Raw genomic sequence first — 16,723 nt, 5'->3', positions numbered from 1 at the left:
AGCAGTGGTTCGATCAGCCGTGTGGGGGAGGGCACAAGATTAGCCTGTGGGCCAAATGTGGCCCTCCAAACCTCTGCACCTGGCCCTCAGGACTGTTTCCAGGACACACACCTCACTGGTCCTGCTTCACACATTAGATTTTATTAACTAACTCTTACTCAGAGTAGACCATTTGAAATTAATGCTCACAGCTAACTTATGTTCATTAATTTCAATAGGTTTTTATTTTTTTGCAGTGCCAGGAAAGCCCTCAACCTAAAAAACGTTCATTATCCCTGGTATAGTAGAGAGTATATCAGACGTGGCCAGAGAAAGTTAAATACAACCCATTAAGAGGATCTTAAAATGTTTAATAAACTTCACTATCATGCCATGCTATTCTGAAACATCAGGTTTCACCCCAAAGCTGATGCTGTTATGCTGCAAAGAGTTTCATTGCACATCAAGCTTCTAGGCTCAGTGTTTCTCAATCAGGGGATACCCCACCCCACCCCCGAGAGGGAGCATATGAATATGTTGGGTGGGTGTGCATTTCAGATAAATATGTAGAAGATATGTACAAAATTGAGAATAAAAAATATGCAGTGTTATGTTCCAAAAGCGAGAAGATCATACAGAGATGATTACATGAACTGCATGTTATCACAGGTGCAGCATTATTTCACAAGCAGTGCAGTGTTCTATATACACAGCAGTTGGTTGTGCGTGGTGTGGTTAATAAGTCACATGCTTAGTTGTACTGTACATTGTCATTAATTCTGAGAACTTTGAACATACCATACACTGTTGCTATTACATATCAGATATACTCATACGTATCTTTTTTAGCCAGAACCTCATCTATTTCATCTTTGCTTCATCACATCCTTGTAAATACCCTTAAAGTACTAATCTATTTTTTTCACCTAAGGCCTGTTTTGCATCTTGTGTTCCTTCTGCAAACAGTCTGTGGTCCCACTCAGCCAATGTTGGTTTATTATAACGGATGTAAAGATAGAAGTTTCCATGTGCACAGGTTAGGGCTGCCGTATGTCCAGAATTTCCCAGACATAGTCGATACTCGTCTGTCAAAAATGCCATCCGGGCGGAATTTTCAAAAAGCGGCTAAAATGTCCAGGAAAACCCAGGCATATAGCAGCCCATATCAGAAGTGTTGATTTTATTTTGGCGATTTTCCTAAAATATAGGTTTAAAAACTTTTGAAATATGGCAACCCTAGCACAGATAGTTGGGCCTAGCTTTTACTTTTAAGCACAACATTTGCACTTATGAACCTCTTGGCATCAGCACTATGGGGTTTGGCAGCTAGTAGGTGTGTGTGGATTGTAGCAACATTATTGTAATTTGGAAACCCTTCAGAGAATTTGACCTTGTCCCTCAAAGCCATTGAGTGTATACTCTCAACACACTCAGTGTCCAGTATTTCATCAATGAAAGCAGATGTTTATATTTTTGCTTTATGGGAGGAGTGCTGCACTAAAAGACGTATAGTGTCCTGATGTAGGGAAGTAATAGTCCCACTCTACTCTTCTTTGATCAGGCCAGACCTGGAGTACACCTGGAGTGTCCAGTTCTGGGTACCACAATTTAAGGATATTGACAAGCTGGAACATGTACAGAGGAGGACAACCAAGATCATCAAGGGTTTGGAAAGCAAGCCTTATGAGGAACGGTTGAGGGAGTTGGGTATGTTTAGCCTGGTAGAGAGGAGACTGGGAGGAGATATGATAGCCATCTTCAAATATCTAAACAGCTTTCACATGGAGGATGGAGCAAGCTTGTTTTCTCCTGCTCAAGAGGTTAGGACCTGTACCCTGTACCCACAGATTCCAGTTACAAGAAAGGAGATTCTGACTAAACACCAGGGAAACCTTTCTGACAGTAAGAGCTGTTTGGCAGGTGCTTCTCCTTCCCTGGAGGTTTTTAAGCAGAGGTTGGATGGCCATCTGTCATGTGTACCCTTGTTGAGATTCGTGCATTGCAAGGGGGGGGGGTAGACTAGATGTTCCTTGGAATCACTTTCACTCTACAATTCTATGGTTCTATATAAGGGCAAATATAAGTTGATTCGTCTCATTTGATGGTATTTTAAGACAATCTCACCAGCATTTACTTTAGTAGATCAATTGGGATTTTTAGTAGACTTGAGAACATTGGAATAGGTTCAGTGAAGATTTGCATCTCACTGTCCTTCAGTTTGTCTGGTGGATCTGCTCTATAGGCTAAAACCAAGCAATACAACAGACTGGATGTGGAAAGTGACATAAGATGTGCTCTACCTTCCACTGTGCCCAGAATCCAAAGCTGGTGATGAGCTTACAGTATCAATGCTCACATTAATAATGTGATGGATGGATACACTGGGACCTGACTCTTCACTGTTGAATAAGGAGGGACCAAAGTTCAGCTTTGCATGCAGAAGGTCTGAGGTTCAACTCCTGGCATCTCTGGTTAAAATGGGTAGCAGATGCTGATAATGCCTCTTTCTGCCCCAGAGTGATGCTACCAGTTAGATGTTCTCAAACTGTAATCCATGGACCGCTGGTGGTCTGCAAGCTCCATTCGGCTGTAGAAAAGTTTTTTAACAGTTCAGAATATCTATCCATACTTTACCTTGCAATTATATTCTTTTCTGTTGGAGATCAAGGCTGTTTGGACCAGGGCCTTTATCTGTAATGTGGTATGTTCATTACTTGCCACCTGTCAAGTCCAAATATAGAAACAAGTTGAATGCTGAATCTCAAAAACATCCATTGAATTAGGAAGGGAAAACTGCAGTTATTAAATTATGAGTAATGTATGTGCTTTGATTTGTAGGAAAAAGGTTTATTAAGTGGTATGTTGCAACACCCCCCTCCCCGTAATTTTCAAGTGGCCCACCTACATACAAAAAAGTTTGAGAACAGCTGGATTAGATGAACAAATAGTCATTGTGATTTCAGGCAGCATCCTATATTTTATTTATTTAAACATTTATATATCTCTTTTTTTCTCTCAAAGCAGTTTGCAATCTCCAAAAAACAAACAAACCAAAAACCCAAATCCACTTAACAATAAAATATGAAAACACAGAGTAGGACACAGCTGAACAATAAACCAGCTTAAAAATGGAGTGCAGAAACAATATAAAACCTAATACAGAACATAAAAGCACTATTACGCACTAGTAAGACATAAAAACCAACAAGAGTAAAAAACCACAGAAATACAAAATGATAATTTGGGAATTGTAAACAGAGCCCATTGAAATTTTGGAGTGTGCGTGATGTGCATGTTTTGCCATCATGTTTGATTTAATGTCTCCTTCACACGTGCAAGGCACTGGCTTGATGATCGAGTGACAAAACTGGCACGTGTGAACCCCACTCCCAAAGGCTTAGCGAAGAGCGTCCAAGTGACATTGGCCACGCATGTCTCCATGGACCAGTCCTGAATGATTTGAAGCGCATCCAAGCCTCGCCCCACCGCAGCACCTCGACGCCGTTTGCTGCGGGAGCCCCCCAGAAACGACCGTGCAACCCCCATCTCGGGAGGCGAGTTGGAAGCTGCTTGTTTTCTCGTCCTAAGACCCGGAGCTGAAAGCACTTCTCACCATCAAACAAAGCAATTCTCTCTCTCCAAACTCTGCAACCCGCCTCCGAAAGGTTAGGTCCGGAGGCCGCGCTGGAAGTGCTTCTTAGTGAAAAGATTGGGAAATCCTGCGTGATACAGGTTCGCTCTCAGCCCTGTCCCGGTTTTTTTGTTTTTGTTTTTTTAACTCTATGCATCTGCCATATATATATTTATTTCCACTTTCTAAATACTGATGTATAAGGCGCCGCGTGAATGGAGAAACGTGTGTTCAAAATAAATAAATAAAATAATAGCAATGATGAACGTAGAATCCATTATATGCAAAGGGATCATTATAGGGAGCACATTTGCAGCCCGGGCCCGTTTAAGAGATGCCAGGAAGGGTCGTAGCCAGTGGCGTAGCGTGGGTTGTCAGCACCCGGGGCAAGGCAAGTAATTTGCGCCCCCTAACCCGTGGATTTGCGCCCCCTAACCCTAACCCCAGACGTTGCGCCCGGTGCGGCCGGCCCCCCTGCACCCCCCACGCTAAGCCACTGGTCGTAGCTCAGCGGCAGAGAATTTGCATTGGACGCAGATGGTCCCAGGGCCAACCCCCGGCATCTCCAGGTAAGGCTGGAGTTCATGCTGAAACTTTGGATAAACCCCTGCCATGTCAGTGTAGACAATACTGACCAATAGTCTGATATGGATAAATAGGACAGCTTCTTGCCACGCGCTTACGTTGCTATGTTGAGATTAAGTCCCGCTGAACTCACCAAAGGAAGCCCACAAAAGATTCCAGCCTTAGACATTTTTGAAAGCGCAGACCTTCCCTGGGATAAAGATGAAATAAGACCCCACAGAATTTAGTGAGTTCGATCAACCAGACGCGCAGACCAAGACTGTCTGTACAGTAATGACTTGAAAGTAAGCCCTGCGGTGACCAAGAGTGCTTAAGCCCCATATATAAGTGCGCACGGGATTGCTGTCCGAATACCTCAAACTGAGGCCTGTTGTGTTCCAATGGCGCTTACTCTCGTGCAAGGTAGGGTTAGGATTGCAGCCTTAACGTGCTACACTTCGGCTGGATCGTGGCAAGAAGACTCAACCAGAGTTTGTCCGCTTTAAAGTCGAGGTCCTAGCTGGGAGTACCTGGTGTGTTTGTGTATATAACCTTGTGTCATTAAAAACGAATAGGAACAACTTGCACGCACACCCCTGTCTGTCTGACCAAGGGTGTTTGTACGTTACATTGAAGGAACACAATCTCTGTACACAAATGGTCGAGGTGCACATGTGCACGGTTATTCATATGCCACCTTCATGGAGTGAACAGTACAGACGGTATTCACATGTTAACTTTCCAGGAATCTGCAGCTGAACTGTTCAAATCAAGTGTACACTCCGTCGCACAAACACCAAACCCACTGTATCTGTGTTCAGTGCAGCGTGTGAACACGTCTTCTGTCTTTCTAGATAGAGGGGTGTGTGTGTAGTTTTGATTCAATCCCCACCCCCGTCAGGTTAGCCGGTTTCAGAAAAAGAACCTCTATTTTTAAAAAAGTAGGTGGGAGAAGAAAGGTGTTTTGGTTTTTTCTAAGGGTATAGCCACACCCCAGATCTAAGCAGGACGAAAGCCCCAGGGTGTCCAGGAGACAGTTTTGGGGAGGGACGGAAGTAAAGGGTCTGTAACAGAATCCGCGCAGGCCCAGAGGTGGGGAACCTGTGGCCCTCCAGATGTTCTCCAGCTCCCATCATCTCTGGCGATTGACCTGCTGTCTGGGGCTGATTGGAGCGGGAGTACAGCAAGATCTGGAGGGCTACAGAAGCCTTGGTGCAGAAGGGAGTTGTGCGAAGCTGAACAACAACTTTGCAGTTGTGCGAAGCTAAACAACCACACCAGGGGGAGCTAACGTGGTGTCAGGAGTGCCAGCTTGGCCCCGCGACCGTGGATGCCCGGGGCGGTGGGTGCCATGTAGCGTGCATGGCCCTGGCACCGACATCTGTGGGTGCCCGACCCCTTGTTGTGTGTGCTCGGCTCAGGCACCCAGAGTTGGCACCTGTGCGTGGTGCTCTCCAGGGGTTATGGGCTGCTACTCCTTTAAGCCCCAGAAAGCAAAGCCAGTGCCCAGGGATGGTGGAAGTGGACCCCCTCCCCCCGAACCTGGAGGGCACCACACTGACGACCCCTGATTTCTCTGTGGTGCTATATATAGAGGCACGCCGTGTAAAAATCACCAGCTCTTTTGTCTTCGCCACCATCCAGCAACAGCGCCGCCGCTCCAGGAAACTAGACTCTATGCAGCTCACTCCCTCACTTTGTTTACTCGGAAGTAAGCCCCTTTGAGTTCCAGGGGGCTTACTCCGGGGTAAGCGTGAGTAAGAGATCCGGGCCCTGGAGCCAGCTGTGGGAGGCGGATCGGAGCCGGCCAGGCCCGGCAACAAATGGTGCCTTTTAGAGGAGGCTTGGCATATGTCTTTTAATAGAGCAGCATCCTTATCCTTCCTTTGCCCCGCCCCGCCCCAGCACCGAAAGCTCCAGAGAAAAATTGTTCCCCTCCCCTTTCTTTTAAAGAAAATGTACAGTATAGAGGAATAGGCAGACCTATCTACTTGCAAGTGATCATTGTTCAGGCTTTTTTCACCCACGCGCCTGCCCTTTTTGGGGGAGACGCAAAGAACATCAAGGCAGCCCTTGAAATGTAGCCACACATGCAGGGGGTTGCTGGTGAAGACTGGCATTTAAAGGGAAGGTTCAACCGGCCGTGTATTCTAACTCAGGAGAATTGGGCACCAGGTTCACACGGGCGAGGAAGACACCGGCCCAGCCACCTCTTGAGAGAGACAGAATTATCTAAATGCTTTCCTTGAGGATATGTATTCTGTACAAATCTAGAATACCAGGGAAGTGTAATTTCCACTTCTCTTAGTCAAGGCAGGCAGGATAGTTAGACAGGAAGACAGATGTTGTAGTCCTAGGCAACTTACCCCACAGAGCCTCAGTGGGGCTTGCTTCTGGTAAGCAACAAGCATAGGATGGGGTATCAGGCCCATTAGCTTCAGTGAGCGAGTTAAGCACAATTTTCCAAGGCTTCCCAATGAAAACAGTGGGATTTAAGAGTGCTTAACTTTGGCTACACACTGGACACTGTGTAATATACATCACACACTGCTTTGTACACGCCCTGGAAGGAAAGGCGTGCGACGAGCTCTGGAATTCAGACTGGTCCCTCTTTAACTTTCCGTTTCCCTCCCCCCTGCCATCTTGAACACACGCTGTGCATGCTTTTTTAAAAAAACTACGCGCACCCATCTACCCACAGCACGTCTGTTGTGTGCAGATATTGTAAACAGCAGAACTTTTTAACCTTCAAACAGTCAGATCCGATGCATGTTTACTCAGAAGTAACAGCCACAGAATTCAGGGGAACTTGTTCCCATGATACCCACACGCACATACACATCACTGACCACATAACTTAGGAACGTCTGTTTACGCGTATATACAGTGTGTACACACACACACACACACACACATGCTTACAAATAACCTGTTATGTGCCCACATACAATGTATACGCCTCGCTCTCGGTTCATTCACAAGCAGTTTTATCTATCGATAGACCCTTCCGACTGCAAAGGGTTCCTACGAATGGATTCTTTTGGGTGTTAATTTCCGAGGAAGTTTCCTTGCGCTTGCGCACATGTCCCCAGGGCGTGGCTCCGTATAACTTTTTTTTTTGGGGGGGTCTCCTGTCCCAAACTAGAAACAGTCTCCTGGGCGCGCCTCACTCTCTTCAGAGGATCCCAACTTCCATACCCCGAGCGCTTTTCTTTCCGTTGGACTGCGATCACCCTCCATCACCTCTTGAATTTTGCTCCCCAGGGAGCCCAGCTGTTTAGCAAAGAACATTTGCTTGCCATTTAATCCTTGGGTTCCAATTCCTCCTTTCCTTCCGACAACAGGAAAATAACGTGTTTTGCTGTTTCTTCCTGGATTTAAAACCCGAAGCAAAACACTGGAAAACAGAGGAGGGAGGAATATGGAAGTTGTGCTAACCTGTAGTTCTGCGTGAAAGCAAGCACGGTGTTAGGCTGAGGGCAAGATTCATGGATCCTCTCTCTCTCTCTCTCTCTCTCTCTCTCTCTCTCTCTCTCTCTCTCTCTGTGTGTGTGTGTGACACGTTTCTTGTAGCAGGGTTTGGGTGCGTGGATTACACGTGGAAGTAGTGGAGGGGGTATGACGCGCAATCTCCGCTGCTTTTGGAGGGCTGGTGACTCTCCCGGTTTACGCTCCATGGCATCCTTACCCGAGGGCAAACCTCCTGAACAACGCGAGGCTTACTTCCGAATAAACGTCAGTAGTCTCGGGCTTGTAAGTCTCCTTTCTAACGGATTTAGCAGCTGGACAAGCGCCAAGAACCCTCTTCCTTTGGGCAGACAAAGCGCGCGCGCGCTTTACTCACTAACTGTCCAGAAGGAAATCTGACCCACCCACAAAACCAGAGACGATGTTGCTTCAGATATTTTTCAGCATTTACTTCCATCCTTCAGAGCGACAAGTGCGAAGGAGCACTTTAAATTTCCTATGCTATTGGCTTGTGCATTATTTGTGCACTGCTTATTTTTTAGAGCTTGGTACATAACCCCTCGATTTGTGGCTCGCTCTCTGCTGGAGATCCTGAGCACTCTTTCTTCGGAGTAAAGCCCTATAGAATCCAACAGATTTTCCTTGCCAAGAATGCAGGGTACTTTGGAAGGAAGTCGCACCTGAAAATGTCAGTGAACTGTCCGAATGAGCAATACGCTTAAGGCGACACTGTTTTACTTGGAAGCAAATCCCACTGACAACTAGATGAAGTGAGCAATTGGGGTTCCGCTCTGTGCTTTACCACTTTCGCTGACCCATAATATATTTGTAATTTCAGGGTCCTCTCATGTTCCCAACACCTTTCCTGCCCATTTGGTCGAGACATCCCTCCCTTTTCACCTTATACTGTGTAATTCTCTCTCTCTCTCTCTCTCTCTCTCTCTCTGTGTGTGTGTGTTGGTTCTGACGCTGATGTTCTATCCCAGCATCTCTTCATCTTGTATCACTGCCTCTCATGGCCTGCTTTGCAGCTTCTTTTTCTTCCTGTCATCTTATCTATCCATCGATCCATCCATCCATCTATCAATTTATCTATGCGCGTTCCTGGGCGCGCGCGCGCGCACGGAGCCATTTCAAGCGGATGTCATTTTTCACTCCCAACACTTCTCGCCTGAGAAGCGCAGAAGAGTGAGGAGGAAGAGACGGGGAGGGGGGTGGAAAAGGCTCCTCTGGGGATGCTGACCAGCTTCTCTTTGCTGTGTGCCCTTTGAAAATATAGTTATGTTTTATTATTATTATTTAAAAAAGCAGTTTGTTGCTTAAGTGCGCCCCCTGGTCTTCCTGTTCTCAAGAAGGGCTGCAGGGCTGGAGAAGGTAAACCAAGGAAGGCCCCCTCCCCTGCGTCCCAAGCTCAGCCGCCGGGAGAATCCAGCCTGTCGATTCTATGGGGGGAGCCGCTGCTGTGCTGCCGCCAGACGCGCTGCAAGGAAGGAAGGAAGGAAGCAGCCGCGGTTGAAAGTGACCATCGGCCGGTCTGCTTCCAGTCCAAGAGAGATCTACACCGGGAGTTTCTTCTCGCCCCACAAATCGGTGTTTGATTTTTAAACGGGCGCAGATGATCCCCCTAGGTTGCAATCCTAACCGTGCCTCCTCAGAAGTAAGACCTATTGAATCTCATGGGGCTCACTCCTGGGTAGGTCGGGTTAGGAGCGTAGCCTGTTCATGCAAAGAATGCCCCACCGATGTAAGTGGGAACGCCGGTGATGATGACGATGACAATAATAATAATAAAAAAAACCTCAAGTAACATTGGGTCAGAACTACAGCATCCATTCCTCTCTATGCGCACTTTGTGAGGCCCATTTAACTCAATGGGACTTGCTTCCGAGTAAACATGCAGAGGCTCAGGTTGCCTGAAGCCGCCATCATATGCACACTTACATGGGAGTAAGCCCACTGAGGCATCCTTCAGAGTACAGATGCATAGGACCGGACTGTCATCATCAAATCTCACATATAACACATGCGTGCTAGTTGCAACATATCAATTCCACAGCCGTCTCCATCTCTTTCCCTAAATTACTAGAAGTTTATACGGAACATTGGATCCGCAACTCGGTGTCCCAGACGGTTCCAGCCCCCTTCATCTCCCCGCCCGCACCCCCCCTCGACTACAGCTTAACGTCATTATTGACAATTTGGCGTGATAAAACCTCCGCTTACTGCCCCGGCAAGCCGCTCTGTTTCCTTCCCTGGGATACATCGATTCCTTGGAAGCCACGTCCTTTCCGATGCTTTTCTGTCTTCCTTTAGAGCGTTCTCTAAAAGAGCGTCGATTTTTCCTTCCTCTGACTTCGAGTCCTGCCCGCTTTGGAAGGCAAACCATTTCTTCCCCCTTCGCTGCATCTCTTCGTCTTAACCCGTTCAGATTCTGGTTCTGGGAGGCGCAAGTGTGTGTGAGAGGGAATTTAAAAAAGCCTTTTGCAAAGGAGAGAAGTGTGTTTGTGTGTGTGTGTGATTACTCTGATCCTAACCACAGCTGCAATCCTATACCTCCTTGCCTGGGTGTAAGTCCCACTCAGTGGTCTGAGTAGACACGCTTAGGATCGCACTGTAAACTACTTGGAAGTTAAGCTCAATTTAAATGAGCAAAATTTGCCACTTGAGTATTAAGCTGTGCGAGAAAACACTTCTGGATGTAACAGCTCGGGTGTCTCAGATGCAGAGTACAAAGGGGTTTTCCCTCGAGTAAGCAGAGACAGCTTTACAGCCTACGTTTGTGCTGGTGTGTAGCAGAAGCAACTTGTGCGCGTGTCAGTTCAGTCTGCCCGCGTGTCAGCGAGCTGCCATCCTCGAACGGGAGCTTGTGCAAGTCCTTTGCGTGTGAGTCTGAGCCAGGGATACAGAGAGTTTGCGTTAAGTTACCGGAGGGGAGGACGGAGAAGGAGCCGTTTTTGCTGTGCCTTTGAACCCATCGTGCTGCAAAGTGTGTGAAACTGGATGCGTGCGTGTTTGTGCGGGCAGAGCAATGAGCATGCCTATGAGCGAGAGCCTAACGTGTGAATGAGGCAGCAGCTCCTGGGTGGACCTCGTGTTAAGAAAGTTAGTCGGTGCCTGGGGCGGTAGCGGGAACTGCTCCCAGTCTCCCTTGAACTCTATGAGTCTTCAGTACGATTAGGCCTCCACATGCAGGGGGCTGCATGATGGGCACGATCCAGCCAAAGTCCCGAAAGACAAGCATCCACGGAACTGAATTCTCAGGGCACGTTCCTAAGTCAGCGTGCAGCCTGAAGCAGTTTTGAATCCCGTTGATGGGCCTGGTTCAGCAGCACGTGCCGAAGACTGCAGCTCCCAAACGCCCTTACTAGTGAGTAAATCCCCTTGAATCAAGTGGGTTTCTTTCTCCACAAACAGGCACAGCCTACACGTTTTTCCCAAGGAGGCTTTCAACTGCTTAACTTTGGCTGGATCGTGGCCAGTCGGTACGTAGCGCTTTGGGTGGCGCTTGCGAAACGCGCTTTGCCTGGCCAGTGACACGCGTCGCCGCCGCCGCTTTATGCCTCTTCTTAGCTCAGCAAGACTTGTCCAAGCCCTGAGCGGAGTCTTCTCGCCCTTTGATTCTTGCAGACCTGCAGCTTTTTTCTTTTTGGGCATTCATTACTTAGATCCGACCCACCAAGCCCATACTTCGGCAAGACCATTCCTTAGCCTTGCAATTTCCACGCGTTTTTGGTGTGCGTGCAACGCATAAAGCTGCAACACTTTCTGCTCCCCCTCCCCAATCTTCTGCTTCCTATCTGTTCTTCAATAAGGTTGCTTGCTGTTCTCCCCCTCTGCCCCATTTTGAACCTGAAACAATATAATTGGGGGGGGGGGATCACCAACGCCTTCTTCCAAAGTCCACTTCCCAGAGTTTACCTTTTCTTTCTCTTCCTCCTTCTCACCCAACCCCTCTCCTTCTATAATTTATATACTTTTCATGAAGAAAACTTTCCCTAAACTTTATCCTTTCCTATACTTGTGGATCTCGTTCTTCCCTTTCCCCACCAAATAAAGGCTTTTTTTTAAAAAAAAAATTTTTGATGGAGTGGGGGTTCTTTGCTGACCTTCAGCTGTGCTTCCCTTTCACCGTTCTACATTTTGAATACGGGCTTAATCGCTGTGAGACAGATTCACTCCCCCCTCCTTCGTCAATTTGAACTCCCCCTTGTCTGGTTCATCTAGTCTGCCTCTTACCTTTAAAATGTTACACCCTTTTTCTTCACTTATTAGGTCTCCCCCCTTCAGTGCAATGTGGGTGGAGAATCACAAATGTGATTTCCTTCTCCATTTTTTCCTAATCTTTTGCCTCTTTTAAATATATACGTATAGTAGACACCTTGCTTTTTAAAAAACAACAACACTTAAAACATTTTCTCTTCCTTATACAGTATATATTTGTACAGTGCATTGTCAGGGACTGAAAGACCAGCCCCAGGATTGCTTCCTCATTTACAATCAGGATCTGCAACCCACTTACTTCAGAGTAATCCTATTGTCTTCCCAAAAGAATGAACCCTCAATGCTGCTGCTGCAACAGGTCAACTTCTAACTCTGCAACCTGTTCTAACCTGTCTGATATTGCTACTGCTGCTGCTGTTTTTCTCAGTAAGAGTTCAATGCATAAACCCGGGCAAAAGATGGCTGTCACCGGCCTGCGGAGTGGGGCAGATGTGAGTTAGGATGGAGGAGTCAAGAAGGCTGGAAGATATTATGATCCTATGCATCTTTTCATCGAAGCAAAGTCGGCTGTTGTCAGTAAGGCTTCTTCTCGGGCTTTTAAGTATTCACTGGGTTACAGTGTCTACTCAGACACAAACACCACTGAATTCAGTAGAACTAGCTCTCAGGAAAGTATGTACTATCACACGGCCTCTCCCTCCCAAGTGGACATTTTAAACTGTGTGCGCTTTTGTCTGTTGCAGGGCGAGGATTCGAACCCCTTGCTGACCAGGGAGTTTCTCTCTCTCCCGTGGGGCACTTCATTTCGCATTAATTCACGCCACGGCCACTTGCTTAGATTTAGACCAATTCGAGGGAGGGAGCGCTGCCCATGGATGCGAATCCTGCCAAGCCAGGAGGAGCCTCCCTGGTTAGGAGCAGTGTACCTGCCCGCTGGAGCGAGGCAGGCGCGCGCCCACAAACACCGGCTCTGCCGTGTGAACTCCCCAGGGACAACCCGCGCGACAACCCTGACATTCTAGGCACGCACTTCGCCCGATTGCCACCACTTCCCCAAAAACCCCTTTCTTTTTAATTGCGCGGTCAACTGCGAGCAGCAACTCGCTGCGAAAAATATTTTAAAAAGGGGACACCGGCTTGCCGTGGCTTTTGACTTAAGAGATGTTTGTTCTCTTTACGCGCTTTCCCCGCCCCTCTCCCTTTCTAGCTTTTAAATTTCCCTCCTGGCTTAATTTAAAAAAGAAAGAAAGGAAAGAGCCCCCCCCTCCCTTTCTTCCGAAACCAACGTGCCTCCTTTTCTTCTTGGTCACTCACTCTCTTGCTCCTGGGCTGGTGCGCGCCTTTACGCACGCCTCTCTCGCCTTCCCTCTGCCTCTCCCCCCCCCCGTCTTCTACCACTCCTCCCTCCGGAGGAGCAGCCGCCGCCGCCGCGTGTGCCTGATGCCTCGGAGGGTAACCCCCCCTCCCTGGCCATTGGCTTGCCCTGCGCCGGGCTCCCCCCCTCACTCTTTTGCTTGATCATGTCCAGCCCCCGATGACTGTCCATTGGCGTGGCGCAGTCCTTCCCTCCTCCCCTTCCCTCCAGTTTCGCCCTGCCCATGTTTTCTATGTCTGTGTCCATCCAGTCGCTTGACGTTCAAGTTCGTAGGGACGTCACGTCCGCACTTGAACTTGCAGCTCAGGGGGGCTTTTTGCCATTTTTTTCATCTCTCTTTCTCTCTCTCTCTCTCCTTTCTCTCTCTCCTTTTTTTTCTCCCTCTCTCCCTCTTGCACAGAAAGGAAAAAAAAGCAAAAGAAAAAAAGCAAAGCCATGACTGCTATCCCACAATTCATCTTCCCCGCGCCATCTTTGTATTATTTCTAATTTATTTTGGATGTCAAAAGACATTGATGAAGATATTTTCTCTGGAGTCTCTTTCCTTGCTCACCCGGCGCTTCCCGATGTGATCCGAGCGAGAGAGCTCCGCGCGCGCCCGCCCGAGCCACCAACACCACGATGTCTCGCCGCAAGCAAGGGAAACCCCAGCACTTAAGCAAACGGGAATTTTCACGTAAGTAAAACCTTCTCGCCTCCTTCCTTTCTACCTCCCTCTCCCTTGCAAGATATAGAATATATATAAAATAATTACATTTGGTTTGCATTTTGCAAATTCCAACCTTTTGTGCATGCATTTTTTTTAGTTTGCAAGGAACACAAAAAGCAACTCACCTTAAAACTCAGCCCCCCTCTTTTTATCGCTACCACCTAGATTACTTTTCAAATAAGCTCATGTTGGCAAGCACGCTGTCTCTCAAAGTTCCGTTTATTTTCTTCTTTCTTTCTCCAGTTGATTCGGCTATATTTTGCCGGAAGAGAGCGCGAGTGTGTGTGTGTGTGCGTGCGCGCGCGCCTGCAGCTTACAAATGAATTGCAACTTAAAGCAAGCGAGCAAAGACACATTTTTGTGTGCTTGCGAGGTGGGGTGGGGGGAGGCGAGCTTTTGAAAAAGGAGGAGGAAAAAGTGAGAAAAAGAGATGTGTACGGTTTGAATCGGGACTCGATCCTCTCATTTCACACGGGCAAAGAGATCGAGATTAGGAACTCTTGGGGCGCCTTGTCATAGAAGGAGACATTCCCCTTTTTTCAAATCCGCTTTGCTCCCTCGGTGGAGCCCCCTTTTTTGTAGACACTAAAAGGTGCAAAAGGGGGGAACCTTCTCGCTGCTTCTTTTGTCTCCACTGGCGAGATCTGGGGTGGTGGGAGATCGCCCACCCCCACCCTTCGCTGCGTGTCCCGCTCCTTTCTCTCTCTTTCTCTCTCCCCCCACCGCCAAGCTCCGCACAGCGAAAGGGCAACGAAGAGGGCAGACGTGGTGTCTGTTTTGGGCCGGAGATCGGCTGCTTTTCTCTGCTTCTACCGCCACGATTAAGCTCTCCTTCCTCCACAACACCGCCCCCCCAAGCTCTTACCAACAGTCTTTTTTCACCCCCTCCCTCCCCCTTCCCTCCTCAGCACCCAAACTCCTGCTTTGCAGAAACTTGGGTTTCTGCATGCATGGAGCGAAGAAGGCGAGAAAGATCGCAGCGTGTGCGTGTGTGTGTGAGAGGAATTCCCTTCCTCTCCCTTGTACTATTTTTTGGAAGATTTTCAAGAAAAAAAGAAAAAAAAAGTGGAAGTGGATTTTGATTGGGAAAAATCTCGTGTCTGAATGTTTACAAGCGCCTCGTGTGCTGCGGAGTCGCTGCCAGGAAAACAGAGCAGGAGAAGAAACGGCTTTGGAAAAGGGGGGAAATGAATACAACGTATACGCAGAGAGAGAGAGAGAGGCGCACAAATGCAAGCTATATAGATTTTCTGTTTAAAAAACCCAGAAGGCTAGATCCTGTTGTCTCTGATCACAATGGGAAAATGATTACCAAATAGTAATAATAATAATAATTAACAACCAACCCAGTCTTAGACAACTCAGTACCAAAAGGGTTTTTCCGCCCTCCTATTTTTTATTTAAATGCTGATATTTATTTAATGGTGTGTTGTTGTTTTTTTTGCAACGCACAGGCTTCCTTTCTCCCAGCCAAGCGGTGCACAAAAGCTTGAGCCGTGCTTGCTAGCAAACACAAAAGGGAAGTCTGGTCTGGACTTGAGATGGTTGGTTGAAGGCGGGCTGGCGAGGTGTGGGGGGTGGGGAGCGAAGAGAGGAAGAGATGAAATGTACAAGTAGTGTTTGCAAAAGAGATAAATTTGCATGCTTTTTTTTTTTGGAAGGCAGGGGAGATGTTTTGTTGCCCTTTCCTCTTCTAATTTGCAAGATTAAAGCCCCCTCCCGGGCTTTTGCAAAAGTTTGTATTGTATCCTCCCCCCCCCACCCATAACCTCTGTCTGAATTGCAATGCAAAGTAATATCGCTTTTGCAACACATACGCTTAGTTGAAGTGACCCAGCGATAGATTTTAAAAGCAACACCCCCTCTCAAATTGCATGGGTTAAAGAAGATGTATTTTAAGAGCTTCTCCGCAGATTTTTTTTCTATCTCACACCCCCTCTTCTGCTGATTTCTTACATTTTTTTAAGATGCAGAACGGTGCGTTGTGTGTTGCAACATAACTGTCACACTTTAGGACGTCCTATCGCCACCCAAACACGTTGCGAGATTCTCCCTTCCTTCAGCCAAACTGATAACCTAATTTGACTCTTTATCTCCAACATACCATGGTGGGAGTGGGGGTGTGTGAGGAAAGAAAGAGCAAAACGGTTCTTTTTTGGGGGGGGAAGTCTTCCCCCCGTGGAGCCACCCCCACTTCAAGATTGGCAAACTAAACCCCCAACCTTAAATCCCCTGGCTTCCCACCCACACCAAATTCCTAGAGATCTTAACAGTTTAAAAAAACGAATAGACACATACACAAAAATGCAACCTGTTTGTTTGTTTGTTTAAATGATATAGGGGAGTGAGAGTGTTTTAGGGGCACTAAGTACAGTTGCTATGCAAGTTTTGCTTTTCCTGTCCCCACCCCCAATTCTGAGCCTTGGGGCACAGGGTGGAAAAGGAGGAGATGTGGGGGGGGGGGGCGATCTGTGTGGGAGTGGAGTTAAAACAATTCTTTGCCTTTTTTAATTTTAAAAATGCAAGTTTTGGCCACTAGGAGGCAGAGTCAGATCAAGAAACCCCAGCGAACTTGAACCTGATCCGTTTTGCTCCCATCTTTTAATTTTCTACATTTCTCGTTTGGCAAAGGAAGAAGGTGTGGGTGGGGTGCGCGTGTGAGTGTGTAGAGATCCCCCCCTTCTCTCCCTCCTGCACCCAATAATTCCACTCCTCCTTCTTTGTCTTTAGTTTTTATCTTAGGGTAATGCTTAAGCTTCCAAATTGCACCTTTGCA

The 16,723-nt window shown here is 47.5% G+C and overlaps 1 protein-coding gene and 1 long non-coding RNA gene across 3 annotated transcripts in view; one reads left to right on the top strand and one right to left on the bottom strand.

Moving 5' to 3' along the window:
• Positions 1–329: 329 nt before the first annotated feature.
• On the bottom strand, positions 330–15,457 carry LOC310702952. Its single transcript, XR_014523831.1, has 2 exons — positions 14,073–15,457; positions 330–2,700 (listed from the first exon to the last, which is right to left on the bottom strand). It is a non-coding gene; the product is annotated as an uncharacterized lncRNA (long non-coding RNA).
• The window catches only part of BCL11A (BCL11 transcription factor A), a 155,816-nt gene continuing 152,357 nt past the window's right edge, over positions 13,265–16,723 (top strand). Inside the window, exon 1 of one of the 2 annotated variants that reach the window (XM_083494337.1) lies at positions 13,265–13,914. In XM_083494337.1, the coding sequence (XP_083350463.1) occupies positions 13,860–13,914 (55 nt within the window). In that variant the 5' untranslated portion in view covers positions 13,265–13,859. The remainder of the gene's footprint in view (positions 13,915–16,723) is intronic. The other variant, XM_083494338.1, reaches the window with a different exon arrangement.

Source organism: Podarcis liolepis (genome assembly GCF_965112155.1).
Source record: "Podarcis liolepis genome assembly, chromosome: 3".
NCBI classification, from domain to species: Eukaryota; Metazoa; Chordata; class Lepidosauria; order Squamata; family Lacertidae; genus Podarcis; species Podarcis liolepis.
The sequence above is the reverse complement of the archived record's forward strand: the minus strand, read 5'-3'. Positions and strand labels throughout refer to the sequence as shown.